We start from the raw sequence: 13,384 nt of genomic DNA, 5'->3' as shown, positions 1-13,384 counted from the left end.
TCAACTTTGTTTAAACCTAAGAGTTTAAACTCAGGAACAAGAGTCAAGACACTCTAAGTGGATGAAAGGTGAATAAATTTCAGGGTGAAAGGAGAATAAATCAAATATGATAGAGAAGTTGAGACAAAGAACATCCTTTGTCTCATCATCCAGATAGAATTCAAGCCCCTGTTTCCATTTATTGCAATTATCAAAACAAATTCTATCCCTGGTCTCTGTGAAATATCCCAAAATCCAAATAGTAAGTTATTTTTAAACATAAACTAATTTAGTCTCTTATTCTGTTGCTTACTACCAAGAGATTCCTTGGTACTGGTCTCTGGTTGACCAGAAGGCTCAAAATAAACATCTAGAACCAATATTCAAAATTATAAAAACAAAAAGGAAAGAAATGGAAGTAACAAGTTAGAGTTCCCATTCTAATTCCCTGAATGAACAATAGGTGTAAATATATGGGCAATGGTTAGCCTACTTTAATGATATGGAATCATTCTGTTTATGGTTTACAAACCCTTTATGACATCACACTTAGGTACTACTTCTGGGAAAAGAGCTATTTACACATCTTTCTTAAGTAAGATTTCACACACATTCATTTTAGATGTAACACCTTTTTTTTTTTTAATTAAGTTTAGAACTAATTTTACTGCATGCTAATATTCCTCAGGCCATAGACAAGTATACCATTCAACAGAGAATACCTGAAGAGCCAGAGCTACCATAGCACATAGCAAATTAACGCTGGAAGGCAAATGAAATGCATTCTAAACTGGCATTTGGAAATAACAAAGCTCTATCTTGGAGAATAGAATTTAATAATTACCTACATTACATTTCATGGGTACTTACCAAACAAACGCTGATGGAATAGAAATTTGCCAGCTATTAGTCCTATGAGAATGGCAAGTAGCCATAGAAGCACCTTCAGAAGCCTCCAGCCAACTCCTCGAGGATATTTATTTGTTACAAATGAAAAACAGTTTCCAACAACAATAACATTGGCTTCTGTTTGGCTATGAGAAACTGGGTCCTCCGCAAATATCAAGAAGTTAAAGAAGATGACCAAGTAAGCCACGATCATGCGAGACCAGGGGTGCTGGAAATAATAACGAAAGTCTTTACCCATCCTTCACAACTTCACTTCCACAGGTTACCTGCATGAGAAAAGATACACAGGGTTAGAGCGAAAAAACAAGTAGTCCCTCTCTTTCTGTTATCTGTTCAGATTTACAACAACTCAATAAAGAGGGCTTTGGAAAAGACCAATTCCTGGTTATGGTACCAAGACAAGTCTGAGGCTGAATAGAAAATACTGTCCCTTCCCTGTTATCTCATCATACTTCTGATCATATGAGCGAAGTAAAAGAGCAGGGAGACAGAAACAGATATGAGAGGGCAGAATGTGGTCTGACATTGGGGTGATGACTCTTCCTATTTTAGATTATCATTTTTATGGTTTAATCATAAAACTGATCATTTAAAAATTAAAGAAACACAGAGGTAAACTGATCACAAACTATCACAAAATAAACATCCTCTTCTGCTCAAATCCTTCTCCTTGGAGTTAAGATCCCTTAATGATTTTGTGCCATATACTTTCAGATCTTTTTTTTTACATTGAAAAATGTGTGCACATGTACAGACTTTTGTAAAAATGTTCAGTCTTATTCGTCAAATAATTTCAGCACGGAATAAGTTTCATGAAATAGCTAAGTCTGTGGCAGAATAGTTGCACGCAGGAGAACTTGGGCAACTCTGTGCGAACTGAGAAGGCAGGCAAAGATTTCACAGAGGAGGACATATTCAAATTGGAGTTTGGAGGATCGATAGAATTTTTTTCCCAGTGAAGAATGCACAGATGCTTAACCTAGGTTTATGCAAGGGTCCAGAGGCATTGCAAAATATGTAACATGCCTAAAGAGCTAGGCCCTAACACAGATGTGCACTTCAAGTACAGAAGCTTTCTTAAAATGCTGATACCCGGGCCCCACCCCTAAGTCTTGCTCAGCTCCTCTCTCTTTCCTCTCTGGGAGCCAGTCTGCCCATAAGAACAAAAACCTTTCTGGGTCCTCCAGGGCTGGAACTGGATGACTAATTTATCTAATTCTGGGGTTCAGTCTTGGTGAGCCCATTTGGTGCTCAGACTAAGTTGTAACTCTTTTCTTATCCAGCAATAAAGCCGATTAAATTTATAATAATAAAATTCTCATTTTACATGTAGCTAAAGATACAAAGATCAAGTCACAAGCCTGAATTAACTTGAAGTCAACAGAAGATCTGAGAATAGGCTCCAAGGCTGCCTCCCAAGTTCCAGTCCAACATTCTGGGCTGATGAATATCAATTAAGACCACAATCAAAGCTAATGAAGACTTGGCTTAATTATTTAGAAAAGTTATGGAAACACACAAAAAGACTGGCAGGAAAATTTAACAACACAAACAGTCATTGTGCCTTGTATTCATAAAACTTTTTAAGCAATTTCCTTCTTCATAAATACTCTGAAATATCTGTTCTTAAGGGCTGGAGCTCAAATCACTAACGGATGGCAATTTTTTTTTTTTTTTTTAATGTGAGGTTCATCACCCAGTTACAGACCTACATTGTTCTTACACCAAAGAAAGCAGATAAAAGTGGTTAAGAACAAAGACAAACATCATGCATTTTCACAGTATTCAATACGCAAGAATGCCAGAAGGGGCCAGCTGTCAACTCGATTTCATGCAAAATCTTTGGAAGTGTCCAAAGACCACTTTTAGAAGAGAATACACAGAAACACCTCAAGGCCAATGAGTCCTGAAGCAGAAATAGTTGCTACATGCCCATCAGAACTGGACAGGGCCGTCAGTTAAGAAGTTAGTTTCTCTGAAACTTCTCCTACCAGTGAGGAATTCTGGTGTGGTTCCCCCATCAACTCCCTTCGCCACCCACATACAAGCAAGGCAGCTGGATGTAGACGACTAAATACATATAACTCTGATTCACTTTTAAATAAGTGTTTTGTGGAAAGCAGACATATATTTATTTTATTGTTGTTGTTTTTAACTTCAGAATCTTGCTTTGTGGGCTCTGTAATTTCCACATGTCCAAACTGAGTTACAACATTCAAAAAAATTTGGAGGTAGCTCTTCCTCTCCAATATTTATATTCTTTCAAGAGAGAGCTGTACTACTGAGCAACAATCCCGCCTTAGTACAGGTCCTAACTCCCGCAGCCAAGCTATGCATGCTACTACCACGCCCTTATGAATGGTAAGAAAACAAAGCAGGGACTTCCCTGGTGCTCCAGTGGCTGGGAGTCCACCAGCCAATGCAGGGGACATGGCTTCCATCCCCGGTCTGGGAAGATCGCACAACTAAGCCCAGGAGCCACAACTACTAAGCCTGTGTGCCTAGAACCTGTGCTCTGCAAGAAGAGAAGCCACCACAACTAGAAGCCTGCTCATTGCAATGAAGAGCAGCCCGCCTTACCTCTCTCTTAACTAGAGAGAGGCTGTGCCCAGCAACCAAGATCCAGGGCCGCCACGAATAAACTCATATAATAACACTGATAAAAGAAAACACAGGAGCAGAGCAGGTGCTGCCTATTTAATTAACAGATCCATGAGCAGAAGAGCCAGAACTTGAATCAAAAGCCATCCCTGGCCCTTGAGCTCTCTAACATACCCCAAAAAATCTGGAAGCGTTTCCAAAAATATCTCCAATCATGTTTACAGCTTCATCTCCCCTAACAGACTCAGTGACTTAGACACTAGCCGAGTGAATGGGATCATCTGGTCTTTTTCTTTTATGGTAAACATGTTTATATATCCTTGCCTCATACTCCACAGTGGAATCAATGCATCTTAGTGGGCCCCAAATTTCAAAACTTACATAACCTGAACAACAGCGCTCATCTCCGCTTCCTGACTCCCTACATGAGGAGGTTGACAGAAGTTTGCCTAGTGATATCAGCCTGTTGTCCAGACCACCAAAACTGCTTTCCCCTCTGTACTTCCCATAAAGCATTCTGATAATCAGTACAAACGTTCAGTGACTGTACTGTTAATCCAGGATTGAGGCTGTTCAAACTGACTATGCTACATGGTATACACAGTCTAAAAACATTTTTTAAATTTTTTAAAATTCAATTCTGCTTCCATATTGAGCTTTTATCTTAAGTAAATGTGCTTTTAGCTCTTAGCAGATCATAGTGAAATTATATGTTTTTGTCTTCCTCCCTAGATCACAAAGTCCCCAGGGAAAGGGCTGTTTACTTTCAGGGCATAGCACAGTGCTGGCTTCATAGTGGGCAATTAATAAACTGGATAAACTGAGTGGAACTACAAAAGAGAAGCCCCCTTGTATAAATGAGATGAGAGGAAGGCAGAGCAACCTGCCATTCCTTCCACTAAGGAAAGAGAAGAGCAGCTGAATCCAAAGACTGCAAGAATGATGGGCCAGTAACAAGCACTGATACACCCTCAACCCCATCCCTACAGCTACCATCCCATTTCAGCACCAGTTTCTGCACTGTTCTCATTATTACCAAGGTTAACACTTACTAAAGACTTACCATTTCGCAGACACCATGCTGAAGGGCTTTACAAACATCTCATTCAAATTTCATAGCAACCTAATGAAGAGATACTCTATTGGAAGCAATGTTTAAACTGAGTTTAGTAGCTTGCATCAAAGAACAGAACAAACCTACGCCAGAGCCAGGATTCAAATTCAAGCCACATGCCTTCAACATTCTATACTACATCTTCCCCACACAAAGACATAGATTCCAAAATCTTGCCTTTTTCATGTTGTTTAGAAAGTTCCTAATAATAAGGCCAATTGATATTAAAGATTCATAGTACTTCTAAGATAAATGAATCTACTATTACTATTCAAACTGACTTGATACCATGATTGGAAAGCACTGGGATCATGTGACTGACCAGGATTGCCCTAATTTTTTCCCTTCTCCTTTGAGCAACAGTATAAGTAGTTGAGTTGATCTGACTGTCCTTTTGCAATGCATCACTGACATTTATTCGGATTTTCCAACTCTACTTATACAGAACACTGCACCTCTGAGAACTAGACTAATTCACACTATTCAATTTTCTCTCATAATAATAAAATCATGAGATAGATGCCACCATCAGAATCTTGGAAGCCGCTGCTTTCACCTAACAGCAGTGACAGGCTGAAACTTTCTACCCTGCCTGATAATCCATAGGCCTTCAGTCATGGTTTACACTCTAGAGGGACTGGTATTTAGTGTAGGTATCAGAAATGTCATGCATTTTACTACAAGCCAGTATTTTACCTGGTGAAGTAAAGTGCAAGTGTCAGTTGCTCAGCTGTGTACGACTCTGGATCCCATGAACTGTAACCCACTAGGCTCCTCTGTCTCTGGAATTCTCCAGGCAAGAATCCTGAAGTAGGTAGTCATTTCCTTCTCAATCCAGGGATTGAACCTGGGTCACCTGCATTGCAGGCAGATTCTTTACCAGCTGAGCCACCAGGGAAGCCCCATTTCACCTGGTACTAACAGCTAAGAATGGAAAAGTGGAAAGTAGGTAATTACATGCAAGTTGGGAGGAGGAGCTCAGCAAAGGCACAGGAAAGGACGTCTGGGACAGAGAGATCCATCAGTAGTTCTGTGTGGCTGGAACACACACAGCACTCGGGGGCACCCTCAGATAGTTAAGGATAATCTGGGGCTATTTTAAGGAAGATTACACAAAAGTAGTGTTCTTTATTTTACTGATTAGAGACTACAGAATCAAAGTCTTCAAAGCAGAAGAGCAGTACAATTGCTTGCAGCAGGATTTTGAAAGATTTCTCCGCCTACTTGGAAAATGACAAACTGGTTAAGAGGCATGATGAAAACGGCAACACTCGCTGGGAGGCAGCTCCAACAGTTTACATTAAAGATAATCAAGTACTGGACCAGGAGAACATCAAAGCCCTGATAATTGTTTTAATCATTTACCTGATTGGACCAAAGCACCCTGCCTTCTTGACTTACTGGGGTTTTTCCAAATAAGTGAAACTCTCAAGGACTTCAAGAGTACAAATTTCATGTTTCCCTCAGCAGGAACCCTGGCTCGGGTGATGCTTTATGCATAATGACAAGTATGAGCAAGATGGAGTGTATCACATCCATTTAAAAAAAAAAAAAGTATGAGTTCATGTGGCAAAGTCCTTGATGAACTAAAAAAATTATGCTATACAAAAGACATCATTACTAGCCAAGTGCCCCCAAAGTCCAGCTCTGCTAATGCAGGTCTTAGCATCTAGTGATACCTAACCAGGTAAAATGAACATCATTTGCACTGTGCAGCACTGTGCTAGGATAAAAAAAAAGAATTTCTCCAAATGTTTTGAAGCTCCTTGGTATTTCTGTCTGAAAATTCACCTGAAATCCTTCTTAGCTCTTGTCAAAGGGCTTATTAAAGATAACCATGTCTGTACCCTGCCAAAAGTGTGAACTTTATTTCAGCACTTTGAATCTAATTTCTTGAAAAATAATTGCTAAAAAGACTCCTTGTACTTTGTTTTTTGTGGTATGCACTTTGTGCTCCAGACAGCTGTATTTGGGATACTTCTTGGCTGTTTTAGTATAAGACAAAGTTAAAGGTTACTTTCTTCAGTTACCTAGCTATATAGTATTATATTAATGTATGTAAAGCTCTTTGCAGTTGACAGAACACTATTTATTGATACAATCATTTCATTTACTCCCTGGGAAATAATCACTTCAAAAATTGTCTATCAAAAGGGCAGACAGAGCTTTAAATCATTTAATACTATTTCCTTAAAAGATAAATAACAATAGCCTATGTTTATATCACATTTTACCTCTTAGTGTTTTTATTGGGTGAAATCACATCATTAGAATGACTTTACCCAAATGATCAAAAGCATCAGAAAGGCAAAACAAATGGTGATGGGAGAAATATGGTCCATTTCTACCTGAAATTTCTACCTGCTACTCACTAGCTCAGTGACCTTGAGCAAATCCCTAACCACTCTGAGATTCCACTTCTTCACCAGCAGAATCCTAACGAAATACTTTCCTCACAGGTTGGCAGTGGAGACTAAAGGGGATTTCATTTGTAAGTGCCTGGTCACTTTCAGACACTTCCTTACCTGAGGACCACTATTAAAATGCAAGTGACTCCTGGTCATTCCCATTAAACATGAGCATGGAAATAACATCAACTCTATATTACATTTACTGAGTGGTTTTTATATGCTATTCTCAGTGTCTCGGGATTTTACCATAACAACACAAAGGATGAATATCATCCTACTTTACAAATATTGAAAACGAGGCTCGGAAAGCTCAAGCTACTTGTCCAAAATCATACATAGAAAGTGGTGAAGTCCAGACTTGCTAATTCCATACTAATTCCATAATTTCATCATTCATTTGTTCACTAGTCACTATTCACATGTTCACTGTTGCATATTTGTGACAAGCACTGGCCTACACATGAAGGTTACTAACAAACCACACCCCTGTTGCTTTGAACTTTAGGATCTAGATTGAGAGAAAAAGACATTAAACAGAGAAAAACAAAACAGACAGTATTTCAGAAAGTTACAAGTTGATGGAGAAAAGGAAAAGTTCACATGGGGTGTCAGGGAAGTTAAAAAGGTCTCACTATCAGGTGACAATTGCAGACGTGTAAGAAGGATGTCAGGCAAGCAGACATCTGAGGAAAGAATGATCCAGACAAAGGGAAAGGCCTGTGCTGCACATGATTAGAGCATTTAAGGAAAAGCCAGGAGACTAGTGACTGGACAGCATGTGGGTGCAGGGGAGTATGAAAGGACTAGAGATCTGGGAGGCAGGATCCTGATCAGGCCTTGAGGCCATCCTACCACATGGGCTTCTCTCTGTGCAAATGGGGGACAGAAGAGTGACACAATCTGACCACTCTGCCTGATGCTTGGAAATGTACCAGATTCTGGATACATTAAAAAAAGAAGAGATGACAAGATATCCTGATGGACCGGATGTGGACGTGGCCTGACAAACCCCAGAATGGATTTGCCATTTCCTGAGATAGGGAATGCATTTCCTGAGATGAATACCTCTGGAGCAGATATAGGCGACATAATGACTAACATTTTGGAGTGCTTTTTATATTTGGGGCTCTTGGCAAGTACTTTTCATGCATTATCTCAGTCAGCCCTTAGACCCAACCTTTGGATTTACCAGTGAAGAAACAGAGTTTTTAAAAGGTCATCTGCCCAAGGTCATACAGCTCCCAACTGGGGGAAGCAGGCAGAACCACCTCTTTATGACCCCAAAGTCAATTACTGTGTATTTGCTACACTGAAAAGGGTAACCTAAAAAGTACCAATGGGAAGGAAGCAAGGGTAGGAACTAGGTGGTGACTTACACCTACGGGGCACTCAAAAAATCTTTGCTGATGGATGAATAAGTGAAAAAGTAAATGTGTGGATGACAGTTGGGTAACAGACCAGACTTGTGTGAGGAAAAAAAAAAGCACTGAAGATTCTATACCAGACAGAGCAGACTCTTGATAATGTGATATCCAAGTCTGTAAAAAGAGAAATGGCAGAAGGTGAGAAAACCAAACATACATATTTGCCTGGACCAGTCCTGAGGTAAGAATAGGTCTTAGTTTACTATTTGAATTGTTAGATGAAAAGGCAAGCATGAGGAAATGACATAGTATTTTATGTAATGCCAGTGCTTAATACAGGTTTTAAAAATACAAACAGCAATAACAACAGAAGTAAAGTTAGAACTTCTCATTTTCAGTCCAATACAAGAGACCACACAGCCTTTTAAATAAAAAGCAACCTTTTAAGTCAATCAATGAAACCACTATAAGTGGCTTTGCACAGATATCAGGTCTGTACTTGTGGTACCCTAGCTAATTTAGAGGATCACATCCATAAATCACTTCCTACACTTTCTCTTCACATTGTTCCAATTTTTAAATTACTTTTTTTCCTTGTTACCCTCCAGTCTTTGGGATAACAAAGCACTGAACCAATGCAAGTTTTTAAAATAGAAAAACCTGAAAGCAGAGCAGGTCTGGGGTTCCCTCTAAACATGACATTAGCCAATTTTCCCATCAAAAACAGCCTTCTCAAGTCCTAAGTCGAAAAATAATAAACAATTAATTCTTTTAAAATATTCAGATTGTCTCTTCAGAGACATGTGTTGATAAAGAATTAATATCATATTCCAGACACAACACCAAAAAAAGTAAGAGTTAATGAATAAAATAAAATTTACTCATATCCAAAATTGCTTTTTAACTGACTGACAATTTGAAGAAGCAAATTAAATACAATAAACAAGTACTGGTTTCTGAATACAAGGCTCAGATGAAGGTGGAGTGGGGTGAGAATAAGTATCTGAGCCAAAATGTCAAAATCCATAATTACCTTTAAAATACAAAGATTGGGGAAGGAAGAATGGAGTTAGAGAGTATAAACAAGACAAAAATTCAGTGTTTCACAACAGAAATAGCTCTTACAGGGACTCTTACTACACTTTACATTCAAAAAACGGGAAGAACTTTATTCTGAAGACAAAACAAAACCCCGAAATCTTCCTAGAAGTCCTTCTCTGGATTTCAAACAACGTATCATTTATAACTAGAGGGAAAACACATGTATTCAATGTACTTTAACTCAAAAAAACACTTGGTCAATCAGGAGACTTCTATCTACACATAAATACTAAAACAAGCATGTGATGTTTACTAGCATCCCTCATACCCACACACTCGCCTATTGTTCCACAGCGGGTAGAATGAATAAGGGAGCCAAAGTGGACCCACATGGGTCAAACACACTTGTGGGCCTCTGGCACTGTCAAAAGTAGGAATAGATAAACAGCTTCATTAATCATGATGAAGGCAGTAAACACTCAAAAGCGCTCAAGTTTTGTGCGGTCTGGGGGGAGGGGGGGTTGTTTTTAAGGAGAACAGTCCCGAACTACAACCTGTTAATTTAATTAATGCACCATGCTGGGGCTTTCACTCTGTCCGCATCCTAGGAATCACTGGAGCGAGGAAAGTTCGCCGTGCACCCCGGTGACGTCCCTCACCCCCCGGAGCCCGGAGTTGGAGGGTACCCCCGCCCCAGTCCTCCCCCGAGCCTCCTCCGCCCCTTCTCAGGAGGGCAGGTGCGCGCTCCCCTCCCGGCCACTTCGCCGACCCCTCGGCGCGCCGGCCCCGGGAAGGAAGGAGAGGCGGCGCAGGGCAGCCGGCCGGGGGCCGCGGCCGGGGCCGCAGTCGCGCGCAGGGACGAGGCGGCGGCGCGGCTGCGGGCGGCCGGGCCGGGAGGGCTTTGCCGCGGCGGGACCGAGAGGCGGGGTAGGCGCGCCGGGCGCCCGGGCCGCGTACTCACCGAGGGGGCCGCGCGGACTCTGGGCGTCCGCACTCGGGAGACCCGGGGGAGCGAAGCCCTCTGCCGCGCCCGCGGCCTCTCTGGGACGCGCGACGAGACGGGCCAGCGGCGTCGCTGCCGCGGCTGCTGTCACCGAGCTATAAATACCGGCTCGGCCCACACCCGCCGCCGCCTACGCCGGGCGCCCTCCGCAAAGTCCGCCGGCCGCGGGCCGGGCAGCGAGAGCGGGCGCGCGAGGGCGACGGCGCCGCGCCGATGACCGCGCCGGCTCCAGCTGTGCGGCAGCCTCGGCAGCTGGAGGCATGGCCTCCCGCCGCCCCTGCCCCCGCCCTCCCCTCCCGCTCCCTCCCCTAGCGCCCGCGCCGCGGGCCGAGCGCCGGGGCCGAGCTGCCCGGCCCGGCCCTCCTCTGCAGAGCGCGCGGCGGCGAGCGGGGGCCGACTTTGGTACCCAGAGCAGTGGGGGTGGCGGCCGGGGGCGGCCGCGCTCCAGCCCAGCCTGTCAGCAGCAGTCCCTTCCCGGGGGAATAGGAGATTTCTTATAAAACCCACCATCCTGCGGGGAACCAATGAGGTTCCCAGGTGGAACGTCCTGCTAAGAGCTGCAAACTTTCTAATGCAGTCAGGTCACAGGGCATCCTTTCTGCTTTTGTCTGTTGGTGTGGAGGAGTGGGGATGGGGAGAGACAGAGACCAGAGGATGTGAAAAAGTCTTAAACTTACTTTCCAGCTTGTCTGGTTTCTCTCCTGCTCTCTCTCTCTCGCTTACACACACACACTAATATATTCACACATGTATACACATGTTTATAAGCACACACATTCATACATACATAGAAATGAACAGATAAATGTACACATGCAAACATATACATTAATATATACACATATAAATGCAATGGTACACACACCTGTATACAGAAGTATATGTGTATATACATATGCTGCTGCTGCTGCTAAGTCGCTTCAGTCGTGTCCGACTCTGTGCGACCCCATAGACGGCAGCCCACCAGGCTCCCCCGTCCCTGGGATTCTCCAGGCAAGAACACTGGAGTGGGTTGCCATTTCCTTCTCCAATGCATGAAAGTGAAAAGTGAAAGTGAAGTTGCTCAGTCATGTCTGACTCTGCGCGACCCCATGGACTGCAGCCCACCAGGCTCCTGCGACTGTGGGATTTTCCAGACAAGAGTACTGGAGTAGGTTGCCATGTCCTTCTCCAGTATATACATATACACATATGTATATGTGTATACACATACTTTTGCAGCCTGAGGCTCAGAAAACTAACATTCTGTGGTGCTTAAATGATTCACTTGCAGCATGCAGGAGGAAGACCCTCTGACCACATTTGACCGGTTCCTTTCTTCCTGATGTACCATCTCTCCTACTGTATGTATATGTGGCCTTTGTTTCTCTCCCTGCCCAATAACAACTGCTGCCTCAGTTTACAGGTTGCTTATAATGTATTAAAAGCTGCTGTCAGGGTTACTGATATTCCATGCTAATGGAAGTGGTCACTAGTTTGTCTAGTCAAATGGAAAATGGGACAATTTATAGCTACTTCCAGTAGCAAACTTGGGAGGAGACTAGCCTCTCTCCTGGACTATCAGCATGATTCAGGAATGGATTGGGCAGCAAGAGGGAGAGCTGAGATGTCAGCAGATTTTGAAATGGGCTAGAGAGAGCCATTCCCAAGTCCTGCAGTGTAGCTAGTGTACACAGGGTTTACTGGGCGTCTACTGCCGTACTTCTCACTGTTTGACATTTGTTCTGCTTCTGAGAATGACCACATAAATCCCCATTGTAGTCAGTTTGTGATCATCTTATTGAACTCAGCATAGTGAAGCTTTCACATGTTTTCCCAGGAAGAGCTGTTTCCTATGCTTGCACTTTGTACATTTTACTGTGACATTTTTTACATTTGCTGTACTTTTTTATGTCTTTTCCTCCCCCATTAAGCTATAAATGCTTTTGAGGGCAGAGACTAAATCTTACCACTGCATCCTCAATACTGAACATACTGAGTTATGGTAATGGTTCAATAAATAGCAGATTAATTCCACAGTTTAACCATTCAAGTCTACCATCCTTTTATATTTAAAAAAAACTTGTTAAACCATGTAACTAATTAACATGAGCTCCATATGCTGTATATGGTGCTTCCCAGGTGGCAAAGAGGTAAAGAATCCTCCTGCCAATGCAGGAGACACAAGAAATGTGGGTTTGATTCCTGGGGCAGGAAAATCTCCTGAAGTAGGAAATGGCAACCCACTCCAATATTCTTACCTGGGAAATTCCATGGACCGAGGAGCCTGGTGGGCTACAGTCCATGGGGCTGCAAAGAGTCAGACATAACTGAACAAGTGAACACACACACACCATATGCCATATATATGCCACTGTACCAGCAGGAAAGTCCTATATTTTAGCTATAGTTGATTTACAATATTATATTAGTTTCAGATGTGCAGCAGAGTGATTCAATATTTTTATAGATTATACTCTATTTAAAGTTGTTATAAACTAAGGGCTAAACAATATATAAGTGCTGTACAATATATATTTGTAGCTTATGTATTTTATACATACTAGTTTATACCTCTTAATTCCCTACCCAATGTTGCCCCTCCCTCCACCCCTCTCCCCACTGGTAACCACTAGTTTTTTCTCTATATCTTTGAGTCATTGTTGCCTTCATCCATTTGCTTTATTTTTTAGATTCCACTCCATGTAGGGGTGACAACCTACAATATTTGCTTTTGTTTGACTTAGCGTAATACCCTTCTAGGTCCACCCACACCGTTGCAAATGGCAGAAATTTATTCTTTTTTTTTTTTTATAGCTGAGTAGTTTACTGTTGTAAATATATACCACATCTTTTTATCTATTGATGGACACTTGGGTTGCTTCCATATATGTCTTGGCTATTGTAAATAAGGCTGCTATGAACATTGGGTTTCCCTGGTGGCTGAGACCGTAAAGGATCTACCTGCAGTGTGGGAGACCTG

At 42.3% G+C, this 13,384-nt stretch overlaps 1 protein-coding gene across 2 annotated transcripts in view; it reads right to left on the bottom strand.

Moving 5' to 3' along the window:
- The window catches only part of TMEM117 (transmembrane protein 117), a 569,178-nt gene that overhangs the window by 544,732 nt on the left and 11,062 nt on the right, over positions 1-13,384 (bottom strand). Inside the window, exons 1-2 of one of the 2 annotated variants that reach the window (XM_043446529.1) lie at positions 10,381-10,688; positions 850-1,154 (exon numbers count right to left, since the gene is read on the bottom strand). In XM_043446529.1, coding sequence (XP_043302464.1) covers positions 850-1,126 — 277 coding nt within the window. In that variant the 5' untranslated portion in view covers positions 1,127-1,154; positions 10,381-10,688. Of the gene's footprint in view, positions 1-849; positions 1,155-10,380; positions 10,689-13,384 lie in introns of those variants that run through there. The other variant, XM_043446530.1, reaches the window with a different exon arrangement.

This window comes from Cervus canadensis, chromosome 25, assembly GCF_019320065.1.
Source record: "Cervus canadensis isolate Bull #8, Minnesota chromosome 25, ASM1932006v1, whole genome shotgun sequence".
Classification (NCBI taxonomy): Eukaryota; Metazoa; Chordata; class Mammalia; order Artiodactyla; family Cervidae; genus Cervus; species Cervus canadensis.
This window is presented reverse-complemented; position numbering and strand designations above follow the sequence as displayed.